Here is a 27,395-nt window from a genome sequence, read left to right on the forward strand (position 1 = left end):
AGCTCAGATATGTTATTGTGATTTCATTTTGTAATGTCTAGTGTTGTTACAAGGCTTCATGATAGACAGAAATGAGAATCTTTGTAGGATTCAAGAATCAATGAAAAGAATTTAAGCTTCTTGGACTGAGCTAGAAAACCCTCAAGAAGTGTTTCTGCTTTTACAGAGTATTCCATTATAAGAGGTCATTGCACCGGTGTGTTTTTTTAATAAGAATGTGGCTTTCTCTGCATGTCTTCAGTGTGTGAGACAAACAAGAGGTCATGCCAGTAGTAGCGCATACAGCATCCTCCATAATGTTTGGGGCATAGACACATTTTTCCTTGATTTTCCCCTATGCTCCACAGCTTAAAATGACAAACAATTCAGATGTGATTAAAGTGCAGTCTTTCATTTAAAGGTACAGTATCTCACAAAGTATGTACACCCCTCACATTTTTGTAAATATTTTATCTTTTCATGGGACAACACTGAAGATATGACACTTTGCTACAATGTAAAGTAGTCCGTGTACAGCTTGTATCCATCCATCCATCCTCTTCCGCTTATCCGAAGGTCGGGTCGCGGGGGCAGCAGCTTGAGCAGAGATGCCCAGACTTCCCTCTCCCCGGCCACTTCTTCTAGCTCTTCTGGGAGAATCCAGAGGTGTTCCCAGGCCAGCCAGGAGACACAGTCCCTCCAGCATGTCCTGGGTCTTCCCCGGGGCCTCCTCCCGGTTAGACGTGCCCGGAACACCTCACCAGGGAGGCATCCAGGAAGCATCCTGATCAGATGCCCAAGCCACCTCATCTGACTCCTCTCAATGCGGAGGAGCAGCAGCTCTACTCTGAGCCCCTCCCAGATGACTGAGCTTCTCACCCTATCTTTAAGGGAGAGCCCAGACATCCTGCGGAGGAAACTCATTTCAGCCGCTTGTATTCGCGATCTCGTTCTTTCGGTCACTACCCATAGCTCATGACCATAGGTGAGGGTAGGAACGTAGATCGACTGGTAAAGTGAGAGCTTTGCCTTACGGCTCAGCTCCTTTTTCACCATGACAGACCGATGCAGAGTCCGCATCACTGCGGACGCCGCACCGATCCGTCTGTCGATCTCACGCTCCATTCTTCCCTCACTCGTGAACAAGACCCCGAGATACTTGAACTCCTCCACTTGAGGCAGCTTGTATAATAGTGTAAATTTGCTGTCCCCTCAAAATAACTCAACACACAGCCATTAATATCTAAACCATTGGCAACAAAAGTGAGTACACCCCTAAGTGAAAAATGTCCAAATTGTGCCCAAAGTCTCAATAATTTGTGTGGCCACCATTATTTTCCAGCACTGCCTTAACTCTCTTGGGCATGGAGTTCACTGGAGCTTCACAGGTTGCCACTGGAATCCTCTTCCGCTCCTCCATGATGATATCACTGAGCTGGTGGATGTTAGAGACCTTGCGCTCCTCCACCTTCCGTTTGAGGATGCCCCACAGATGCTCAATAGGGTTTAGGTCTGGAAGCATGCTTGGCCAGTCCAGCAACTTTACCCTCAGTTTCTTTAGCAAGGCAGTGGTCGTCTTGCAGGTGGGTTTCGGGTCATTATCATGTTGGAATACTGCCCTGCGGCCCAGGGAGGGGATCATGCTCTGCTTCAGTATGTCACAGTACATGTTGGCATTCATGGTTCCCTTAGTAAACTGTTGCTCCCCAGTGCCAGCAGCACTCATGCAGCCCTAAACCATGACACTCCCAGCACCATGTTTGACTGTAGGCAAGACACACTTGTCTTTGTACTCCTCACCTGGTTGGCGCCACACACGCTTGACACCATCTGAACCAAATAAGTTTATCTTGGTCTCATCAGACCACAGGACATGGCTCCAGTAATCCATGTCCTTAGTCTGTTTGTCTTCAGCAAAGCTTTCTTGTGCATCATCTTTAGAAGAGGCTTCCTTCTGGGACGACAACCATGCAGACCAATTTGATGCAGTGTGCGGCGGGCGTATGGTCTGAGCACTGACAGGCTGACCCCCCCACCCCTTCAACCTCTGCTGCAATGCTGGCAGCACTCATACGTCTGTTTTCAAAAGACAACCTCTGGATATGACGCTGAGCACATGCACTCAACTTGTTTGGTCGACCATGGCGAGGCCTGTTCTGAGTGGAACCTGTCCTGTTAAGCCGCTGTATGGTCTTACCCACCGTACTGCAGCTCAGTTTCAGGGTGTTGTCAATCTTCTTATAGCCGAGGCCATCTTTATGTAGAGCCACAATTCTTTTTTTCAGATCCTCAGAGAGTTCTTTGCCATGAGGTGCCATGTTGAACTTCCGGTGACCAGTATGAGAGAGTGTGCGATAACACCAAATTTAACACACCTAAGACCTTGTAACACTAGTCACATGACACTGGGGAGGGAAAATGGCTCATTGGGCACAATTTGGACATTTTTCACTTAGGGGTGTACTCACTTTTGTTGCCAGCGGTTTTAACATTAATGGCTGTGTGTTGAGTTATTTTGAGGGGACAGCAAATTTACACTGTGATACAAGCTGTACACGGACTACTTTACATTGGAGCAAAGTGTCATATCTTCAGTGTTGTCCCATGAAAAGATATAATAAAATATTTACAAAAATATTGTGTACTCATATTTGTGAGATACTGTATTTGCATAAATGTTTGGCCCACCATGTACAAATGACAACACTTTTTCTACATACCCCCAACAAAGCCCCATTTCAGGACAAAGCAATAACAGGTGTATTAGAGAGTCTCTGTAGTAACTCCTGCAGTTTTTTAGGCATTTCAGGAATATGCTGTGGTCAGTAGATTGCATCAATGAAGTCAGAGTGAAATGTTACAGAAGGAGATGTGGCATCAGTATTAAGAAAGCCATTCACAATGTCTGTAAAAGTCACTTCAGTGCAGTGATGAGGCTGGAATTCCAAATTGAAACACTCAAAACACACCTAGCAATTCTTTAATTGAAGTTGGAAGAGCAGAAGCAGTTCTTTGTGAAGTTTTACACATCATGGAAAGATGAAAATTACAATAAAACATTCTGTAAGTGACTTCTCAGGTGGTTAGTGTTTTCAGGCTGGAGGGCAGCAGAAACTGAGTCATTTGATGGTTTATTTGGGGATATTTATGGCAGGTATGTATGTAAATAAAACTTTAGCCGGATGTGCTGCTGACATCTTGAATATTTGTGCAGTTCAGGATGGGCATTGCAGTTTCCAGAATATTTAGTGATCACTTTTGGCCATATAGTTTCGGGAGGAAAACAAATATTCTTGTGAGATGAACTATTCTTTGAAAAAGAAACATTATTTTATTTAACTTTTTCTTGATTAAAGTTTTATAAAAGAAATATATATATTTTAATTATTTTAAAGGAAATCATAATGCCAGTTTATTTACATTTGGTATTCGTTACTGTGTGAGTATTATTTGCTGGAGTGGCATGGTGTCACAGTTTAGCATCCAGGGTTCTCATTTCAAATCCTGACCTTGTCAATGTGTACAGTTTGCACATTCTTCTTGTGCTTGTGTGGCTTTTCTCCAACATCCCGAAACTGACAGTGAATTTGACTGACATCTTTAAATTGGCTCAATGGGTGTGTGGTCAGGTGTGCCCTTTGATGGACTGGCATGTTGTTCTTGGCAGGTTCCTGCCTTGTGCCACTGCTGATGTGAAAAGTTCAGGGCCTCGTGCAACCTGGTAATGGAATAAGCAGTTTCAGAATCTGAATGGGTATTAGTTGCCATATAAGTATATACAGTTTATAAAAACATTATGGTTCACATTTTGAGAATTAGTGTTTATTTGGCTAGCTTTGTATCCAAAATTTAAAACATAAGAAGAAACTGCAATAATTTTTGTTCTATGCAAATGTTATAAATATTACAAATATTTGAATCCAAAACAGTAAAAGTTAATTGGTGGGAGTACATTTTAGAAATAAAAAGCAGTTGCCAAACAGATGTTTCAGTGTCTTTACATTGAGTGCTTTAGTTTCCTTCACCTAATTTGTGATTCACTTACACAACTGAATTTCAAGATGGTTATTGTGGCAACTGTTACAGATAAAAGGTGATGTGAGTAGTGGCGCCTACTCTTGGAGATGTTGTATTTAACATTAGTTTATAATTTATATTCATATCCAGTAATCCCTCCTCTATCGTGGGGGTTGCGTTCCAGACCCCCCCGCGAAAGGTGAAAATCCGCGAAGTAGAAACCATATGTTTATATGGTTATTTTTATATTGTCATGCTTGGGTCACAGATTTGCACAAAAACACAGGAGGTTGTAGAGAGACAGGAGCTTTATTCAAACACTGCAAACAAACATTTGTCTCTTCTTCAAAAGTTTAAACTGTGCTCCATGACAAGACAGAGATGACAGTTCCGTCTCACAATTAAAAGAATGCAAACATATCTTCCTCTTCAAAGGAGTGCGCGTCAGGAGCACAGAATGTCAGACAGAGAAAGAAAAGCAAACAAATCAATAGGGCTGTTTGGGTTTTTAAGTATGCGAAGCACCTCCGCTGCTAGGAAGGGAGCAATGTAAAGGTAGCCTTTCAGCATTTTTTTAGAGGAGCATCCGTATTGTCTAGTGGTGCGAACAGCCCCCCCTGCTCACACCCCCTCCGTCAGGAGCACAGAATGTCAGAGAGAGTGAGAGAGAGAGACAGAGAAAAACAAACAATTAAAAATCAATACGTGCCGTTCGAGCTTTTAAGTATGCGAAGCACCATGCAGGAAGCATATCACTTGACAAAACAGCCACATTTAAGCCCAACAAGGAAGAGAGCAATGTGAAGGTAATCTTTCAGTGTTTTTTGAGGAGCGGCCGTATCTTCTAGGGGTGCGAACAGCCCCCGTGCTCACAATATATTTGAGGAGTTTTATTTAATAGGTAATACGCGCTCTGGTTGGGTAGCTTCTCAGCCATCTGCCAATAGCGTCCCTTGTATGAAATCAACTGGGCAAACCAACTGAGGAAGCATGTACCAGAAATTAAAAGACCTATTGTCCGCAGAAATCCGCGAACCAGCAAAAAATCCGCGATATATATTTAAATATGCTTACATATAAAATCTGCGATAGAGTGAAGCCGCGAAAGTCGAAGCACGATATAGCGAGGGATTACTGTACAGATAATTTATAAGAAAGCCAATGATTTTAATAGAATTAATAAACCTGTGAAATGTGCAAGTGACACTTCCGTTAAAGGGATAACAGATACTAAGGAAGAAGCAAAATAAATTTAAAAAAAAAAAATCTGGACAATCATCATAACTGAAGAAGTACAATTAATGTAAATAAAATAAAAAGCCCTATATACAGACAAATGAACATTAAAAATATATATAGTCTCTCCTGAACTACAAGGTGAAATTTCTGAATAGGTGTTTTCATTGACAAAATATTCTCATTATCTGCTTCAGTGCTTACTAAGCTTTTCTCTAATGATGTTTGATTTATGTTTGCACCCACTACAAAAGTAATATCACATTTAAAAATGAAGAAGTCAAATTTCTCATTTTTGAACCACAATTTAATGGCATACAGTACTGTGGGTGAACAAAATGAAATCAAAAATATAAGCACATATGTAAATTGAGCAATTTACCTTTATAAACCAATAGAATCTTGTAAATTTGTCCCCGTGAAGCTTAAACACTCAGTTGACTAGGAAATGGCATATGATTATTATCAAGGGAACTGGAGACCCCCGTGAAACAACAGGTGCCAGCACGCCTCTAAGTAATGAAACAGAGCCCATGAGATTTGTCTCCTGATAGCACCAGCACTGCAGTTCAAAAACAAATGCACCACACAGTTAAAATTGGGAGTGATAGTCTGAGTGTAAGCAGCAAGTGTTGCATCCAATTCATTCCTCCGCTGGCAAAAATGTCAATCAAACTTTGAAATCAGTGATGTTTCACAATCAGGGCTTGCACAGAATCCAATACAAAGACATCAGCCTTCTCTATGGATCATTAGAAAGTCCGAATTCCATTCTTGCAAAGAAAAGTTATTTGCCTTTATGAATGTTCTGAATCTGCAAGAACGCACATTTCTATAGCTCATTCCCAGGTGACAATTGCACGTGTAATGCTTGATTCTTTTAATATCATAGAAAAGGAGCACCAACTGATAAACAACCTACAAATGACACCACACTACAAGACACCAATTGCACTATGATAAAGTCTGATGATACACCTCACTCAATTTTGGTCAATCGCAATGCAGCCTTCCTGTTTGTTGCACCCCCTGAAATGCAATCTTGGATACCCCAGGTTGGGAACCTCTGATCTAAGCAATCTACAAAAGCAATTAAAATTATACTGGTAATATACTGGTAAGACTTCAGCTAGAGTCCTTTGGTGTAGCTCTGGAAATCACACTTCAAAAAAAAGACAGCAGCACTAACCAAACATTAAAGGGTCTCTCCTTCACTTGTATCTTTAATGAATTAAATTGTTTTCATTTTCAACAAAGGAGACTACTTGGGAGACCTAATTCAGGTCTTCAGCATTCCCAAACACAACAATAAACTTGATTCAGCATAATTCCTTCATTTTAAGAAGTGAATTGCTTAATCAAAGACCCCAGTAGAAATTTAAAGTGAAATGCATTCAGTGTAGAATTCAGAAGCACTTCATTGCAGATATGTTTATGAGAGTCTGAAATAAGTTACTAAATCAAGTAGTTCAAGCAGAAATGTATATTGATGTGATACTGGGACATCTTATAACTTACAGATAACTAGGCCAGCTTGACAAAGTAAATGGTCTCCTCTCATTTGTCAACTCACTGTATAGGTTGAGACACTGTTGACTTTACTACCAAATTGTTGCACTACTTCAGTGGGATTGAGAGAGCTGTTTACATATATAAATACATAAATAGATATATATATATATATTACACACACACACACACACACACTGTGATCTGAACATACACAAGAATGACTAAAAAGGAGGAATAATTTAAAAAGAAAGAAAAGAGCTTCTGACTTGGCAGACCCAGTCCCAGTAAGGCACTATACTGGTGTATTGCTGTTGGTATAATGGAGCCCCCCTTAGCATTTCTTGACACAGTTCTGCCGAATAATTTATTCCCTGAAAGTCCTCAGTGTTGGTGTGTCGGAGAGGACGTGCGGCACAGTTCATAATGGCACTCAGTTTTGTTTTACAGTTATCCCTCGCTATATCGCACTTTGACTTTCGCTGCTTCACTCTATCGCGGATTTTATATGTAAGCATATTTAAATATATATCGCGGATTTTTCGCTGGTTCGTGGGTTTCAGTGGACAATGGGTCTTTTAATTTCTGGTACATGCTTCCCCATTTGGTTTTCCCAGTTGATTTCATACAAGGGACGCTATTGGCAGATGGCTGAGAAGCTACCCAGTCAGAGCACGTATTACGTATTAAATAAAACTCCTCAAATATATTGTGAGCAGGGGGGCTGTTCGCACCCCTAGAGGATACGAACGCTCCTCAAAAAATGCTGAAAGACTGTCTTCACATTGCTCCCTTCCTTGCTGGGCTTACTTGTGTTTGCTTTGTTGCCCGATATGCTTCCCGCACGGTGCTTCGCATACTTAAAAGACCAAACAGCACCTATTGATTTTTGATTGTTTGTTTTTCTCTCTCTCTCTTGCTCTGACATTCTCTGCTCCTGATGGAGGGGGTGTGAGCAGGGGGGCTGTTCGCACCTCTAGAGGATACAGACACTCGTCTAAAAAAATGCTGAAAAACTACCTTCACATTGCTCCCTTGTTGGGCTTACTTGCGACTGCTTTGTCAAGTGATATGCTTCTCGCAAGGTGCTTTGCATACTTAAAAGCCCAAACAGCGCCTAATGATTTTTGATTGTTTACTTTTCTCTCTCTCTCTCTCTCTCTGTCATTCTATGCTCCTGACGCGCAGTCCTTTGAAGAGGAAGATATGTTTGTATTCTTTTAATTGTGAGACGGAACTGTCATCTCTGTCATGGAGCACGTTTAAACTTTTGAAAAAGAGACAAATGTTTGTTTGCAGTGTTTGAATAAAGCTCCTGTCTCTCTACAACCTCCTGTGTTTCTGTGCAAATCTGTGACCCAAGCGTGACAATATAAAAATAACCATATAAACATATGGTTTCTACTTCGCGGATTTTCACCTTTCGCGGGGGGTTCTGGAACGCAACCCCCATGATGGAGGAGGGATCACTGTAATTCTCTCCTCCTCTGCTACCTCCAGGGGGTCCAGAGTGTGTACTATAACTGAGCCTGCCCCTTTAATTAGCTTGTAAATTTGGTAGACCTATCTTGGCTTGATGTTACCTGCCCAGCACACCACAGCGTAGAAAATCACACTGGCAATAACAGAGTTAAAGAAAATTTGAAGGGGGCATCTTCCCACATTAAAGGAACACAGTCTCCTAAGTAAAAAGAGTCTGCCCTGCTTTTTCTTATATACTGTAATTCCTCTGTGCTCCAAGTCCAGTCCAACTGTTCATTAATGTGGACCCCCATATACTTGTAGGAATGCACCACCTGTACATCCACTCCTTGAATAGTGACCAGACATAGAGGCTCTTTGGTGCAGTAAATGTTAATAAGCAAAGTTCTCCACCTGATTCTTCTCCTCTGTCTCATCCCACCACCTTGTCAATACAACCATAAGTGCAGAATCATCTGAGAATTTCTACTAGTGAAATGACCTGCTGTTATATTTATAGCCGGAGGTTTACAGAGTGAAGAGAAAAGGAGACAGGACTGTGCCATAAATTATGCATTACTTGATTCTAAAGGACACCCTTAAGATTCTAAAGGGAAATGCAGGGAACTAGAGATCATTCCTTCACACAAAGGTTCAAAGAAAACTACAATAAACTACTAAGCCTGAAGCAAAGAATCTGACTATTTTAAAACTGTCATTGTGAGATACTCTGTAAACTACCCTAACCAGCTTGATGAAAAAAATGTATTCTAGATTACAAAATTACACATAAACATGCAGTATATACAGATTTTGTAAAGAAATGGCAGTGCTCCACTGTACGCGTAAAAGTAGTTTAGAATGATGATTATATGTTAAGAGGCTTTATGAAAATTAATGCTGTATATTGATTTAATTTAAATGTTATTTTTCTTTGTTATGTAAGATATCAATTGTCATTTCACTCAGTTCATCTCTGATCCACTTACTGTAACTCTACTTTCAGTCATTTTCCAGGTCATCCTTTGATTGACTTGTCTCTTGCAGTTCTTTTTGCCCTCTTCTGGACTGTTTTTAAATCTTTATACAAAATGTATTTTTTTAAGTAATAAAAACCATGTCTGGTACCTTTTGGCTTTCAAAGTATTACCTCTTTTTGATGAAAAAATATTGTACTTATATTTGTCAGGGGCCAGCTTTTGTAGCTAATAAGGAGTAGAATATGTGCGTGCAGTGCATCCTATATGAAGACTGTCATTTCTGACTATTTTTGAAATAAGTGAGCAGGTAAAAGGTCAAAACAGCATCGCTGCATTGGTTCAATGGTTGTGGTTAGTAGTTAAAACTTCAAGAAAGGCAATGGCTTCAATATGTTTAAGTTGCATGCTGTCAGTATAATATTACTGTTTTTTGCCAGAACCGAGCCACAAAAAAGAACACAGAAGAGGAATGTGTCATTTTTAAATTTTGACATTTAGCATTTTCCATAATATTTTAAGTTTTTCATATCGGAAGAATGTCATTTTAAATCATTATCCTAGAAATGTTTTTGGTTATTTGTTACACTAGGATCCTCATTGTAAGTTAAGGTATATAGAATCCTAGACTGTGTGCTACATTTATGCAGTAATTGCTCATTTGTAGAAAACACTTTTACATTTACTAGCTTAATCACCCACTCAAAGACGTGTTCTTTCCAGCTTTCTCTTTAACCCACTGTACTCATTTTGAATATTCAGAGTGTCTGCAGGATCTCTTTTAGGACAAATGCTTTCTTTATAACATTTGTACTCATTGCCCTTAGGCAGGAGTGAGTGAGTGAATGAATGAATGAAGGGTGGGATGGTACAGTGGTTAGTGCTGCTTGCTTCATAGCGCCAGGATTCTGATTTTTGAGTTTCTCCCTATAAACAGCCTGTGCTGTGTTTAAACATTCATCCCATATCTGCATTGCTTTTCTTATAATTCTAAAATTGTGACTGTGTAGTTGACTGGCACCTTTACATTGGCTAAATGCGAGTGCAGGTATATGGTTAAGTATGCCCTGTGATTACCTTGCATCTTGTTAATGGCTGGTCTCCGCCTTGTGCCTGTATTGGTGAGATAACTGGGCCTCCTGTAACCTGGTAATAATATAAGCAGTTTCAAAATGGGTATTATTTGCTGTAGAAGCTTATATATGGAAATGCTTTATTTATAACAGCTGAACCCATTGCTCTTTGGCAGGAATGAATAAAATGGTGGAATGGTGCCATGTTTACTGCCACCATCTCACAACTCCAGTCTCGTCCTTATTTGAGTTCCTACCCTTCCCCTGTCTATATGTTTTCTGGTTTCCCCTTCTACAACCCAAAGGTGTGTGGCTTGTGCTAATTGTAAACTGCAAACCAGCACCATGTGGTTGTGTGCAAGTTTTCTTTGTCATGAATTGGTGCCCCCTTCAGTGGTTGGTTTTTTCTTTATATCTGATGCCACTGAGATAGTCTTTGGCTCCTGCAATCCTAAACTGAGTAAAAAAAAAAAGGATGAATGAGTAATTGGTGTCATTTTATCCAGTGGTTTATTTTGCCTTCTCATTTCTACCCTTTTTGTTATATTTGCTTTTTTTAATATGTTACACTGCTGTCATTTGTCTTTCTGTTTGCTGCATTCCATTATTTAAGAAGCTAGCAAATATTATCATTTTGTATAAGTAGAGTGATCCAAGTTAATATTGGCCAGTAAACTTAACATGCATTGCAGGTAAGTTAATGGGAGCAACTATTAAGTAAAACACGGATCAGCACATGGCTTAGAGCTGGTGTGTCACCTTGGGTTTAGACAGGGAGTATCCTGAATTCTGTAAAGGTAGGGACAAAAGCTTCAATAACAGGCCTGGATGTGATGTTGCTCATCTTGATTTCCAGAAGGTGTTTGATAATATACTACATGAAGCGGAGTGGTGGCTCTGAGGCAAAGGATCTGAGCTGGTATCTAAAGGGTTACCGGTTGAAATCCTATTACTCCCAGAAGGGATTTTACTCTGTTGGGTTCATGAGAAAGACATTTTGTTAAAGTATTCTATAGATTCTTCTGTTTTTTTATTATTCTATTTTTACTCTGTAGCACTTTGGGATTGCTAAAATATAAAGTGCAATATAAATAAAATTTATTATTATTATTATGAGCAGGGCCCTTATCCTGAAAATTGCTCCAGGAGTGTTGTACAATGGCTGACCCTACACCCTGACCTCCAAGCAAAATGACAATTTCCCCTCAGCAATTAATAAAATAAATAAATAATGAAAAGTTATTAATTAAAGTAAAAAGTGGGATTTCAAGGTGCAGTGTATAGGTGGATTCAAAACTTCCTTTAACACTGCAGCAGAACGTTATGATCAGGTGATCTTTTTCAGAATTAGGGGATGTTAAATGTGTGCCCATTAGAGATCAGTGCTAGGGCCACTGCTCTTTTTAAGGTACACAAATAATCTAGACAAGAATATAATCAATAATTTTATTGAGTATGATGATGATAACAAACCTGGTGGAAAGGCAGATAACATAGAATCAGCTAGATTGTTACAGAGTGGCATGGGCAGCATACGTACTTTGGCAGATTTCCAGCAGATGAAATTTAATTTAACTAAATGTGAGGTGTTACATTTATAGGAAATAGAAATGTTAGGTATGAATACACAATGGGAGGTCTGGAACTTGAAAGTACACCATATGAGAAGGACCTTGGAGTCATAGTGGACTCACTTGTCACTATCTACTTCAAGACAGCATAGAGAAGCTAGCGTCGTCAACAGTATTAAATGTCTATAAGTTTCAGTTGTAACATTTTAAATTGTTTCATTGCTTATTTTTCATAGTATCGATTCTACAGCCTACATTACAAATAAACTTCGGGTTAACTGTGGCTTTTGACAGTTGAGCCTCAGAGGCTACCAAAGAGCATATCTAGTGTTACAGCCCTGTATGCAGCCACTCTCATGTGTCAATAAGATGGCAACTTCAGCAGTGTTGGAGCCTTAATCACCATGCTTAATTGACAGAAAGGGCAGCTATAGTGGCATTTGGAAATACTTTGGCTTTGTGGCAAACGCGATGGAAACCACAACGTTCACACAATCTTGTATGAAAAATTATTCTCCCACACAATACCAACTAAATAGGTAACAAGTCAAACACTTAAATGACATGGGGCAGTACAAAGCTATTGGAGAGATATCCTATTTTTAAATTACAGAAACATTAATAAGTATAAACCTTATTGGTATAACCCTTAAGTACATAGGAGTCCCTGTGGAGTACGATGTTTGAGGAATGACATTTTGATCTGTAGCAAGAGTAGGCAGCAGCTCAATGAGACCCTGGAGAGGTGGAGATCTGCTCTAGAAAGGAGAGAAATGAAGGTCCGTAGGAAAAAGACAGAATACATGTGTGTGAATGAGAGGGAGGACATTGGAATGGTGAGGGGATGCAAGGAGTAGAGTTGGAAAAGGTGGGCTAGTTTAACAACTCGGGAAGAACAGTACACAGTAATGGGGAGTGTAGAGGAGAGGTGAAGAAGAGAGTGCAGGCTGGGTGAAGTGGGTAGAGAAGAGTGTCAGGAGTGATTTGTGACAGATGGGTACCAGCAAGAGTGAAAGGGAAGGTCTACATGATGGTAGTGAGACCAGCTATGTTATATGGGTTGGAGACAGAGCTGGAGATAGCAGAGTTAAAAATGTTAAAATTTGCATTCTGTGTGAGAAGGTTGGACAGGATTAGAAATGAGGACGTTAGAGGGTCAGCTCGGGTTGGACAGTTTGGAGACCAAGCCAGAGAGATGAGATTGCATTGGTTTGAACATGTGCAGAGGAGAGATGCTGAGTATATTGAGAGAAGGATGGTAAGGATAGACCAGCCAGGGAAGAGGAAAAGAGGAAGGCCTAAGAGAAGGTTTATGGATGTGGTGAGAGAGGACATGCAGGTGATGGGTGTAACAGAACAAGATGCAGAGGACAGGAAAATGCGTAAAGAGACGATCTGCTATGGCAACCTCTAATGGGAGCAGCCAAAAGACGAAGAAGATAAACCTTAACATTATTTGAAGTTTAGGGGTGTGACGCATGTTTTTTTTCCCTACAGGTTAAAGTGTTTTTTGTAGTCTGTTAAACATTTTAACACATTAAGACAGGGGTCTGCAATTATTTCTCTTAACATTTCTATTTTTTGTTTTCATCACTGTAAAGATTGTAATGTATACAGAATTGCAATTTATTTAAATAATTGTTTTGTTCAGTTATATACTGTATTGGGTGTCAAAAATATTATCAAATTTCAATACTTAGTATAGTATTGAAGTTAAAAATTTTGGTATTGTGACAGCCCTAACAGAAATGATGAAGATGGCTAATAGAATGTTAGGTTATATATTATGATGTGCAGAGTATAAGGTGAGGAAGGTTATGTTTAAGTTATAACACACTAGTGAGACCTCACCTGGAGTACTATGTACAATTTTGGTGTCCATATTACAAAAAGACTTGGCAGAACTTGAGACAATCCAGAGAAGAGTGACTAGGCTGATTTCACAACAGAGAGGTGCAGTGGAACCTTTTCATTTTAAGCAAACAAAGATTAAGAGGCAACATGATTGAAGTGTTTAAAAATTATAAAAGGAATTAGTACAGTGGATCATATCTGTTGCTTTAAAATAATTTATACAAAAAAACATGGAGACATGGTTGGAAACCTGTTAAGGATAGATTTCACCCAAATGCTAGAAAGTGTTTCTCCATGCAAAGAACCATAGACACACAGAATAAATATCTAAGTAGTGTGGAGGAGAGTAGGACCTTGGGGACATTCATAACTAGACTTGATATTATTCTGGATAATCTAGCTGAACAGGATGGACATGCTTGTTGGGCTGAATGGCCTGTTCTCATTACAGTTATTCTAATGTCCTAATTTCATTTTAATGTGCTGGCTTTTCAGTTCAAATCAAATCAGTTTACTTTTGTATGATGCTCTTCACCATGTGAAAGGTCACAGGTAAATTCAATTTTAAACTTTACAGTATGCATCCACATAAAGATATAGATTTGTTTAAACACATGGGAAAATAAAGTAGTCTGAAACCATCCATCCATTATCCTGATTAACGTAAATGGAGCCCAGCAGTATCTGTCCATTGATTGTTGAACTACAGCCAGTTGACATCAGAGGAGATGAAAACAAAAACTCTAATCAGAAGCATCCCTGGATAAAAGAAACCTTTGTCAGTTATAACAGACAAAGTCAAACACAATCACAATCCTAGAGACCTCTGCCAAATGGTGGTCCTCCCCTTCCTGGGCATTCTACAATAAAGTCTGTGCTGGGCCATCTAATATGACAATAGAATCATTCCATCTATTGAATCCAAAAGGCTCCTGGTATCTCAGGTGTCTTTTCCATGGGTAGAAAACATCTTGGAAGTAGTGCAGTGACACCATGTGCTACACCAGGACACAGAGAAGGGAATTAGAGTTAAGGAGGGTTAGTAAAGGTTATTGTATTCCTTGTACTTTTGTACAAATGACTAACAAACAGGTCCAATATGTATAGTTAATGAGCACCTCTAATTAGGGTATGCTAGATTAAAGTGGGGGCGGCATGGTGGCGCAGTGGGTAGCGCTGCTGCCTTGCAGTTGGGAGACCTGGGGACCTGGGTTCGCTTCCCGGGTCCTCCCTGCGTGGAGTTTGCATGTTCTCCCCGTGTCTGCGTGGGTTTCCTCCCGGCACTCCGGTTTCCTCCCACAGTCCAAAGACATGCAGGTTAGGTGGATTGGCGATTCTAAATTGGCCCTAGTGTGTGCTTGGTGTGTGGATGTGTTTGTGTGTGTCCTGCGGTGGGTTGGCACCCTGCCCAGGATTGGTTCCTTCTTTGTGCCCTGTGTTGGCTGGGATTGGCTCCAGCAGACCCCCGTGACCCTGTGTTCGGATTCAGCGGGTTGGAAGATGGATGGATGGATAGATTAAAGTAGTGAGATTTCAGTCTGAGTTTGAAACCAGACCACTGGATAATCTTATTTAAGCAGGTGCATCGTTCCACAGTTTTGGTACGCAGCACATAAAACTTAACCTCCCCCTGTTAATTTATTAATGTTTGGAATCTTTAATGAGCCGTCATCTTGAGATATTCATCTGCGCTCTGATTTGTAAGTAAAGTGAACAGAAAGTTGAAACTGTTTATAAAGCTTCCATATTATACTTGACAGTAGGAAGAGGAATAAAAGCAACCAAAATAATGGTCCAAAATCATAATGCTGGAAGAGCTAGAGCTAAGTTTATATATAGGCAGAGAACAGAGACTGCTGCAATGACTGGAACCCGAATTAAGAAACCTAAAATGCAAATGTCACTGTATTAGATTTCTTGTAAGTCCGTAAGTCTGTTCTTGTCTTTTCCATCTGTCCATCCATTTTCTAAGCCAATTTTTTTCATTACAATGTGAAATAAGAGTCTGAGACTATTTCATCAGCACTGGACAAATGACTGAGAACAATATCGAATAGGATGCCAGTCTATCACTAGGCCAGCAGGTGGTGCTTACCTTGAGATCTGGATGTGGATCCCAATGCCCCAGTGCAATGATGGGAACACTGTGTTGTAAAACTGGTGCCAACCTTCGGATGAGATATAAAATTCAAGGTCCTGACTCTCTGTGGTAATAAATGATCTCTGGACATCCTTCATAAAACGTAAGGTGTATCCCAATGTCCTGGCTGAATTGCCCACCACTGCCTAGTGATTCTCGACCCCTAATCATTCCCCGTCTCTGATTGGCTAACTATATCTCACAACTTCACCACCTAGTAACTAATGTGTGGTGAGCGTACTGGCTCAAAATGGCTGCTGTTGCATCATCAAGGTGCTGCACATTAATGGTGGCTGAAATGTCTCCCCATCACTATTTAAACCACTTTGAATATTTATTCATTTATTTTGCTTTTTGTCAAAAAAACAAGATATTCTGGTATACCATCCATCTATCTATTCTTCTTCTAAACCTACAGTAGATGTTCTTGAGTATACTAATGTGGAGTATTATTAGACTTCAGTTTGCATATTACAAAAGAAACATTATTTCTCATGGCCCATATTTCATGCAGAATTATCATCCTGAAAGATTTAAGATGAGCATACAATCTGTGGAATGAATGAAATGCACATTACTTTGTTTTTTGAGTTCTCTCAACAAGCATTTGTTTATCTTTGCAGTTTTGTTTCAAATAAATTACAGAATCCTTCCTACTTTGTTTCTTTACTTTAAATGCTTTCAAGAGGTAGTTTTTGCACAGTAAATATCAATTTGCAAATTGATAGCACAACGAAGGACCTCGCTGGGTGCGCTCCGTTCTTATTTCCACATTGAAATGATTAGGTATTATGATGCTGAAAGCACTTATACTATTACACTGATAGCACTATGCCATTCCTGTATGACGTTTTGAAATTTAATATTTGTTTCAGCTTTTTATTTTCCATTTTCTCTCTCTTTTTTGGGTTTTATCATATTTATCCCTTGGACTAAAGAAGGCTATGTGATGGAAATATGTTTGTTTTTCTTAAGTTGGCCAGGAAATCTGGATTAGGCTAGCTTTTGCATTTGCTTTTTCTACCTTGAAATAGAAACAGGTGTTACTGATTTAAAGTGTAACATAGAAGATTATATAACACATTATTGTGCCAAAATGTCTGGAACCGCATTCTACTAAAATAAGCTACTTAGAAGTCACCGATGCTGTCCCAAGGCTCATGTTGGTAATAGGGTATCATTTAACAGTATTTAATTCTTCTTCTTTTGGTAAATCAGTCTGTCTAGATAAACACATGAGGAACGACCTAGTATTGATGGTGATCTAAAGGTCAAAATGGATTAGTAATAATTACCCAAATGTCATCACCATAAATAAAGATTAGATTGAAACATGCTTTGATTTTGTACACTGCTTTCTAGACCAGTAGCAATTAATGAATAATACATTTCCCAAGTAGTGTAACATATTTTTAGTTTTATTTCATTTAAAGTGCATAAGTAATATATTTGTCCATTTTTTTTTTTTTTGTTAGGCTGTTGCCTATACCAGCAACACTGGACACGTGGTGGGAACCAACCCAGTCCATTGTAGAGTATGCTGATTTATACACCCACACCCACTCATACGTCATTTAAATGGCCTGACACATAGCAGTAAATTGCAAGAGTCATAAGGTTACTCGAAAGCCACTAATAGTATTAACTACATGTTCTTGTGAATGAGTTAGATATATACAATATACAGTGTATATGTTGAACTTGAATGTTCTGCAGCATCACCACTATCCAGCTATGAGTGCAGCACAATCAAGGTGTTTAGTTGCTGACATTACTTTGAAACTCATTTTGAATATCACTGGTTCTTTTCATCATTGTATTTTCATTCAGGTTTATTGAACACGGAGAATACAAAGGGAATTATTATGGAACAAGCCTGGATGCAATTCGTTCTGTTCTGTCAAAGAATAAAGTTTGCTTGTTAGACGTGCAGCCTCACGTGAGTATTGAGATTAATTTATCAATGATCTTGGAAAAGCTGTCCTCTGTTTTTGTTTTTCTGCAAAAGTTTCCATGAATCTGCTTTGATCTGTGGCACAAGTTTTAAAATGTAATTCTCATAAAGAAATTACAGTATGATCTTTTTTTTGGGGGGGGGTACAAACTCCAAAAGATGCATGTACCCTCTCTGGTTTAGAAATTGAAGATTAAGGTCTAAATAAAGTTTAGAAGTTAGATGTTTCCTTAGAAACCAAAGCTGTTAGTTTAATAACTTGGTTACCAGCCTTACTATTGAGGAACATTTTTAGCAGCAATTACTTCTAATTCTTTTTTTTTTTCTTTCTCGTTTTTTTTTTTTAATTTCCTTTTTGGCCTTTTCTTCAGCAGGGTGGCAGTGAACGCCTTCTTAAAGTGTCCCATATGTCATTCTTGCTGATTTTGGACACATTCTAGTAATGAAAGCAGGAATTACATCACTTTGCAGATCAGAAGCTTCACAGTGTCTCACCCACTGTGGTTTCTGTTGTGTGGCTAATAAACTTCTACTACCATTGGAAGTTATAATTTTAAATGTGACTGAAGCTTGCTATCTGTCAAGTAAAGTTTGAAAAAATTCAGACTGTGGTTTATAACACCAGCTTAAATGAAATAGGATATGTGATATCCGGCGTTGTATGTGTGTGCGTGTGCGTGGGTTAATTTATTATTAATTTCTTGCCTGATGCCATTACTCAAGAAAACATACAAGGTTAGGATACATTTGTGGTAGTTGTTTCTCACAATTTGAACTCCTGGAAGAATGTGATGCCTGCTGAAGCAGCAGGGACCAAACTTTATGGTTTAAACAACCAAGGAACTTCCTTGAGAAATGTAAATTTCATTTCTTGTTACCCATTTTTCTTTGATATTGCACTTAATGATGATTTCAGATAACATAAATTAATTAATGATGGTGATAGCCTTCATGTTCTCTTTTTCAATAAATGGTTTAAAAACATTTTCATTTGTAATAAATATTTGAAATGCAAGAGCTCTTGTAGATTTAAAAGATTACTTATTATTCATCCCAAACATGCAGTTTTCAAACATTATTTTATTATTATAGGATGTCAGGGAGACTGATCCTTTCCCAGCAGCATCAAGTATAAGACAGGAGCCAACCCTTAACAGAAGACTAGTCCATACACACAGGGCACATGCACACTAAATTGTAAAAATGCTGGACCAATTCAGAATGTCTGTTAATGGCGTTTTTGTCTGATAGCATATGCAAACTTAAGTAGAACATATTCATAATATATAAAACGTTACGACCAGCTAACCCCAATCCCCCACCCCACCCCTATTTTGCTATATATTGCCTTTCATTCTTGTATGTCTAAGCATTATCCTCTGATGAAGGCTCCTGGTAGGGGCTGAAAGCTCAGGAATAAAAACTACTTTATGATACGTGATTCATTTTTTTCTTCCTTTGTGGATCTCCAGCTGCTAATATGCAAACCGTATCACAGACCTTTGCATATTATATAATATGCGTTGACATATTATATAATATGTTGGCTGGGATTGGCTCCAGCAGACCCCCCGTGATCCTGTAGTTAGGATATAGCGGGTTGGATAATGGATGGATTTATATACACACACACATATCAGCAGCTGTCATGGCACATTCTGCCACTCTTTCATAAGTGGCTCAGTGCACATCTTGACATCCTGAATTGGGTCATATTTACATTGTTCTTTTTTCTTCCGTGCATGTAATAAAAAAAAATCCTGACCTTTATTTAGAATTCGAATAATAACAGGTTACAATTGTTTCGCTATTTACGCTTTCTACCATAACAGATACGTTTATAGTAAGCTTCTGTAAACTTACAGAGTACATCCACTTTGAGGCAGGCATGCTTTCGAGTCATAGGTATTTGTTTACAATCAAAGTGAATATTTTCACTTTCCACATGAAACTGTGTTCCAAAATTAAGCTTTTTTTTTTTTGGTTTGGTTTTTGAATTTTAAAATGGAAGTCATTGGACAGGGGTCAGAACATGAAAACTTTCAGAATGCATCCACTTTGAAGTAGCAGAGGCTTCAATTTAAGAAAACTTGCCTTCCACATTTCTGAAGCATGTTTGTGACAATAAAAGTAGACTGGAAGTAATTAATGTTACCACAGATTCCTGGAAAATGAATACACACGGTATGTTGTGATTGTGATGATTGTAAAGAAATAACTTTAACCTGAAAAATACTGAACCTATCCTGTATTAAAAACAAGGACCGGACACTTGTTTCAGGAAAATATTCAAATTTGATTATAAACATTTATACGTCCTTTTATTGTTTGAAATGGCTTGTTTCATTACAATGAAATAAGAGCTGATCCAAATAACATTGAGAGTGAAGCAGTATCCATCACAGGATAGAATCACACAGAAGACTCACTTGACCATTTTGGAGCTGCCAATCAAGTCAGCAAGCACATCTCTGATACAGTGGTGTGAAAAACTATTTGCCCCCTTCCTGATATCTTATTCTTTTGCATGTTTGTCACACAAAATGTTTCTGATCATCAAACACATTTAACCATTAGTCAAATATAACACAAGTAAACACAAAATGCAGTTTTAAAATGATGGTTTTTATTATTTAGGGAGAAAAAAAATCCAAACCTACATGGCCCTGTGTGAAAAAGTAATTGCCCCCTTGTTAAAAAATAACCTAACTGTGGTGTATCACACCTGAGTTCAATTTCCGTAGCCACCCCCAGGCCTGATTACTGCCACACCTGTTTCAATCAAGAAATCACTTAAATAGGAGCTGCCTGACACAGAGAAGTAGACCAAAAGCACCTCAAAAGCTAGACATCATGCCAAGATCCAAAGAAATTCAGGAACAAATGAGAACAGAAGTAATTGAGATCTATCAGTCTGGTAAAGGTTATAAAGCCATTTCTAAAGCTTTGGGACTCCAGCGAACCACAGTGAGAGCCATTATCCACAAATGGCAAAAACATGGAACAGTGGTGAACCTTCCCAGGAGTGGCCGGCCGACCAAAATTACCCCAAGAGCGCAGAGACGACTCATCCGAGAGGTCACAAAAGACCCCAGGACAACGTCTAAAGAACTGCAGGCCTCACTTGCCTCAATTAAGGTCAGTGTTCACGACTCCACCATAAGAAAGAGACTGGGCAAAAACAGCCTGCATGGCAGATTTCCAAGACGCAAACCACTGTTAAGCAAAAAGAACATTAGGGCTCGTCTCAATTTTGCTAAGAAACATCTCAATGATTGCCAAGACTTTTGGGAAAATACCTTGTGGACTGATGAGACAAAAGTTGAACTTTTTGGAAGGCAAATGTCCCGTTACATCTGGCGTAAAAGGAACACAGCATTTCAGAAAAAGAACATCATACCAACAGTAAAATATGGTGGTGGTAGTGTGATGGTCTGGGGTTGTTTTGCTGCTTCAGGACCTGGAAGGCTTGCTGTGATAGATGGAACCATGAATTCTACTGTCTACCAAAAAATCCTGAAGGAGAATGTCCGGCCATCTGTTCGTCAACTCAAGCTGAAGCGATCTTGGGTGCTGCAACAGGACAATGACCCAAAACACACCAGCAAATCCACCTCTGAATGGCTGAAGAAAAACAAAATGAAGACTTTGGAGTGGCCTAGTCAAAGTCCTGACCTGAATCCAATTGAGATGCTATGGCATGACCTTAAAAAGGCGGTTCATGCTAGAAAACCCTCAAATAAAGCTGAATTACAACAATTTTGCAAAGATGAGTGGGCCAAAATTCCTCCAGAGCGCTGTAACAGACTCATTGCAAGTTATCGCAAACGCTTGATTGCAGTTATTGCTGCTAAGGGTGGCCCAACCAGTTATTAGGTTCAGGGGGCAATTACTTTTTCACACAGGGCCATGTAGGTTTGGATTTTTTTTTCTCCCTAAATAATAAAAACCACCATTTACAAACTTTTGTGTTTACTTGTGTTATATTTGACTAATGGTTAAATGTGTTTGATGATCAGAAACATTTTGTGTGACAAACATGCAAAAGAATAAGAAATCAGGAAGGGGGCAAATAGTTTTTCACACCACTGTATGTAGGAGTAAACTAAGGATCCTGGAGAAACTGCATGCAGAGATTTGAACCTGGATTGCCTGTCTGCTCATGAACAGGCAACACATTTTAGAATGTTATTGATAAACTTGTATGTCTGTTAATAATTTTGTGAGTATTTAAGCCCATAATTGATATCTTTAAACAGAAATTTTTCATTTTAAATCTGTCTCAATAAATTAAAACAATGCTGTGGTTTTACTGTTGTGCATTAAAACCCTAGCTGCTTAAGTTTCCTTAAATATGCTGTAAAAAAAAATAATGCATTGTAAATTTGTGTCTTATTATGCAAGATCAGGTTCAGATTTATTGAGACAATCTCCAAGGCCCTTTTATTCTGACCTACAATTAAAGGCAAAAAAAAAACAAAAAAGAAAAATCAATAGCAGTGCTTTGTGACCCTTGATTCCCCATAAGAAAGACGGCACTGTACAGTGTTCTTACCTTGCTCACTTCATAAGCTCCAACTCTGGGCACATCGTTTCATCCTGTAGCATATCACAAACACATGTGTGTAGCAGTGGGCAGTAAAAGACAGACATTTTCAGCCTCTTTAGCAACACCGTACATGCCTATTAGGGAGCCATTTCACCTTCATCTGAAAGCATTTGATGAAAAGGCATATCTTTAATGTAGTAGCCAGTGTTATCCATCAGTAGTGGACCTTTTTATTAGGAGATGTGTCTGGAATTTCAACTAATCTTTTTCTGTCGCATTTATCTAGTATTAATGCAGAAATCTGTTTTCATTTATAGACAATCAAGCACCTAAAAACTTCAGAATTTAAACCCTTTGTGATCTTTGTGAAGCCACCATCGCTTGAGCGGTTGCGGGAAACGAGAAAAAATGCCAAGGTCATCTCCGGCAAAGATGAGAAGGGAACTGTGAAGCCTTTTACGGTAAAAAAAAAAAAAAAAACAACATATCTATAATATCTGTGTGTGTACTATTGAATCTTTATAGGTAACACTTTAGGTACTGCAAAAATGCATTTATTACTCATTTACTCTTATGTAACAAGACCCTTAACAAAGTCTTCATAAGCCTTGTATAGGATCAGTAGACAGGTTATTCATTTCTGTGCAGTGTGGCTTATTGACATGATGTTAAAATGACTTGTTAATATGAAAGATTCACTGGTCTTTTACTAAATATTTAATATCCAGAGACACATATCTCTCTTAAGCCACCTCAGACCGTTCCAAAGTGACTTTTTGTTAGTCAGTCACGTTGCAGAGATGATGAAACACTTTACTGATGCTTTGGAAGGGTTATGAAGACCAAAAGAAGGCTTTGGTAAGGCCTTGTTACATAAGAGTAAATGAATAATAGATGCATTTTTGCAGTACCTAAACTAAAGTATTACCCCTTTATGTCAAGTGTTTTTAACACACACAAATGAGTAAAAATCACTTTTTAGAAACGGTTTGTGCTTCACCTAGAGGCATGTAAACCAGTCATAACAAACATTTTGGTTCATGAATAGATTTACCCACCTGTTTATTATCTATTTTAATTATTAAGGGCATTTATTATTTTCCAATTGAAAATGTATAGTTTTGCTCAATAAATCTGCAGATAGATAGATAGATAGATAGATACTTTATTAATCCCCAAGGGGAAATTCACATACTCCATAGCAGCATACTGATAAAGAACAATATTAAATTGAAGAGTGATAACAATGCAGGTATACAGACAATAATTTTGAATAATGTTAACGTTTACCCCCCCCCCCGGGTGGAATTGAAGAGTCGCATAGTGTGGTGGAGGAACGATCTCCTCAGTCTGTCAGTGGAGCAGGACATTGACAGCAGTCTGTCGCTGAAGCTGCTCCTCTGTCTAGAGATGATCCTGTTCAGTGGATGCAGTGGATTCTCCATAATTGACAGGAGCCTGCTCAGCGCCCATCGCTCCGTCACGGATGTCAGACTGTCCAGCTCCGTGCTTACAATAGAGCCTGCCTTCCTCACCAGTTCATCCAGGCGTGAGGCGTCCCTCTTCTTTATGCTGCCTCCCCAGCACACCACCGTGTAGAAGAGGGCGCTCGCCACAACCGTCTGATAGAACTTCTGCAGCATCTTATTGCAGATGTTGAAGGATGCCAGCCTTCTAAGCAATGTAGGCATTTTATGTTTTATTTTGTATTTAGAAAACATCAAAAATGCTTTGGGGATTTCATTACTTTTCACTGAAGTATGATGGCTTTTCATCTTTTCATTTATGAAGTTGTTGAAAGATACTTTCACGTGCCTATTCTTGCTCTCACTGCCAGTTTTGTCTGTCATGTGCAGTAACTTATTTTAACTCTGCATTTTGCTTTTCATACAGGATGAGGATTACCAGGAAATGATTCTTTCAGGACAGATAATGGAGTTTCAGTATGGTCACTTTTTTGACAAAACCATTGTGAATGACGACCTAACAACGGCTTTTAGTGAGTTGAAGACTGTTTTGAAAAAACTGGAGTCAGACTCTCAATGGGTTCCTGTGAGCTGGACTCACACTTAATAAAAGAGACACTCAGAAGATGGTAACTTCATGCAGACATCGGCTTTTTTTGTTTCTTTTCTTTTTCCTTCGTACTTTGCTGCAGGTAGGGTTGAGCGGGCAGGAGAAAAGCCCTGGAGTGGCTCTGAGATGCCAGCATTGTGGTTTTATTTGCTCTGAAATCAATGAATGGCTCTGAAAATGTCTTCTTTTTTGGTAGCGTAAAGTGGCAGACAGAGGGGCCACTTGTAGGTCAGGTCACAACCCATCAATCAGTGTGCCAGAATGGAGATGTTTCTTTTGTCTACTTTAACATTAGTTTTAGACACCAAAGGAATTTTATTATTATTTTTTTTTCTTAATTGTACAATTTATGTATATTGAAGTGATTGGACAGAAAAATCATAGAAATGTCTATGTTGCCTTTGCAGTCTTAAAGTTTAGCAAAACCAATATTTCAGACTGTGAAATAATTTTGGACTGATGCATAATATAAGTGAAATAGTAACATTATTTAAAAAATAATATATTGTTTTTTTATCAGTTTATTACTATTTTAATTTTCTTTCATTTTTAAGTAGACAGTTTTTGACATATCATGAAAAAATGTACACATATCATGAATAAAACATACACATGTCTTTCCAACCTCAGTCAATATGCATATATGTATATAAACCAGCAAAAAATGTTTTTGTTTTATGCCACTTTTTAAATGGATACTCAGAGGTTGTAAATTGCATTATTTATATAAATAAGGAACATTTTCTAACCGAAGGGCATACAGACCACTTTTTTTTTTCTTTTCTTTAAATTATGTTGGTTTCCATTTATCTTGGAGGTAAACAGTTTGTCTGGTTAACACTTACCTGGTTATTTCATGGTTACAAACTTGTTTTTGAGTAAAATTTTATGTATCATTTATTCCTTTTATGATTTGCCTTGTATTTCAGCTGTGGATTTCAAAATCTAGACACACAATGTAGGGAGGTTTTTAAAATCTTTTTATGACCGTATGCATTTGGGGCTTTGAAACTCCTCTGTGTGTGATTCTTTTATTTTTTTTTTTATTTAACAAATGTGTGAATTTCATGGTACTATGCACCTCGACTTACTACAGTCACTCGTCACATTCCGTGTATATACTGTAGTTACCTCACAAAATCCAGCGGAAGCCACCAGCACTTCACTGCACCCGTGTGTTTTAACGGCTGACAATAGCTTGACGTTTGGTTTAAAGCTTGTGCTGTGTCAGAGGTCTTTCTTCTTTAGTTGTTTTAAAATAATTTTGAAGCAAATGTTTCAGAACAATAAAATGTTACATTTGTCAGAAAGTTTGGTTACCCCTACTCTACCCTGTTACAAATGACTTCTAGTAGATGAAATTGTCTGCCTTAGTCATCTCGTATAAAACATTTTCATTTGTTTAATAAAGTCGTACTGTTTTTTTGTTTTGTTTTTTTTGTTAGGTGGTATTGCTTTAACAGTAAAATTTCCATGTTTTATACTTTTAAAAACCATTTTAATGTATTTACAAAGACTTAACCATTTGTAGGAAATACAGACTTATTTTTTCACACCGTACATTAAATTACTGTGCAACTAATTTGTAAATGTGTGTGTGTGTTTTATTATTGATTTGCTTGTCAGTTGTAATTCATCATTGGGTAGATACAATTAGATGTGCTGGTAGCCATTGTTATTGCCGCTACCAGCAGACCTTCTACAAGTCATTCTTCCTTGATACTGGGAACTAGCGATACTGCAGATCAGGCTGTGGTACCCAGGAACTGCGCGTACTCTCTTTCTGTGCATCTTTTATGAAATTTTATTTGTTTGTTTTTCAGCGACTCTGGCACTTCACAACCCTACATTGGATTATCTTGATTTGAGAATGTTATGTTTTGTTAAAGTGGATTAAATTTGTTTGCAGTCGTATTTCAATGTCTTGTTTTATAAGAACAAATCATAAAAGACAAATGTTACACTTTATGACCAAAGAACTTGTGATGTAAGATATTAATAATACTTAATTCTTTTTTTAGTATAAACATTTTATAATACTTACCCCCACCCCCCATACTTATTCTTGTAGAATTGTCCCTTGACTTGTGTTAGCCGTCTGTGCTGCAGGATAGCAGGTTTAAGGCTTACAATGGTCCATTTAGAAATTGTGTATAATCTGTATGCATCTATTAAGTGTACTCTATACAAGTGACAGTAATACCCTTATAAACTTGTATTTCTCCAAAACAAAAATTGTTAACCAACCGCTTGATTCCATTCTGTAAGATTTTTCTGGTATTTAGGTATGCTGCTGTGGATCTTTCTTGAATGGAGTAGCCAGATTTTGCATCTTCTGTTTTTATATGGATTCCCTTGAAAAATGTCAACCTAGAGCTGAACAAACACAAATCTGTAATCAGCTGGCTTGTAACCTTGCAGTTAAACTGCACATTCTTTATATAATATATATTGGTAATTATGTATAATATATCAGTATTTCACAATTTACAGATTTATAAATAATAATTCACTGTGGATGTATTTTAAAAGTTGATGTACACAAGCTACAATTTAAAATCACATACTGTATATTGTGTGATATTCTTTATTATACAATATATGAAATTACATTCTGTGACAACAATGAGAGAGTAAATGTACAGTCATATGAAAAAGTTTGTGAACCCCTCTCAGCCTGTATAATAATTGACTCTCCTTTCAACAAAAAAGATAACAATGGTACGTCTTTCATTTCCTAGGAACATCTGAGTGCTGGAGTGTTTTCTGAACAAAGATTTTTAGTGAAGCAGAATTTAGTTGTATGAAATTAAATCAAATGTGAAAAACTGGCTGTGCACAAATGTGGGTCCCCTTGTCATTGTGCTGATTTGAATGCCTGTCACTGCTCAATGCTGATTACTGGCAACACCAAATTGGTTGGATTAGTGCGTTTAGCCTTGAACTTCATAGACAGGTGTGTCCAATCATGAGATATAAAGGGATTTAAGGTGGTCAAT

At 38.3% G+C, this 27,395-nt stretch overlaps 1 protein-coding gene across 3 annotated transcripts in view; it reads left to right on the plus strand.

The window, feature by feature from the left end:
- The window catches only part of mpp7a (MAGUK p55 scaffold protein 7a), a 346,325-nt gene extending 320,338 nt beyond the window's left edge, over positions 1–25,987 (plus strand). For 2 of the 3 annotated variants that reach the window (XM_051928990.1, XM_051928989.1), the window contains 3 exons: positions 17,648–17,756; positions 22,638–22,781; positions 24,214–25,987. In XM_051928990.1, the coding sequence (XP_051784950.1) occupies positions 17,648–17,756; positions 22,638–22,781; positions 24,214–24,393 (433 nt within the window). In that variant the 3' untranslated portion in view covers positions 24,394–25,987. The remainder of the gene's footprint in view (positions 1–17,647; positions 17,757–22,637; positions 22,782–24,213) is intronic. The other variant, XM_028804346.2, reaches the window with a different exon arrangement.
- The last annotated feature ends 1,408 nt before the right edge of the window (positions 25,988–27,395 follow it).

This window comes from Erpetoichthys calabaricus, chromosome 6, assembly GCF_900747795.2.
Source record: "Erpetoichthys calabaricus chromosome 6, fErpCal1.3, whole genome shotgun sequence".
Classification (NCBI taxonomy): domain Eukaryota; kingdom Metazoa; phylum Chordata; class Cladistia; order Polypteriformes; family Polypteridae; genus Erpetoichthys; species Erpetoichthys calabaricus.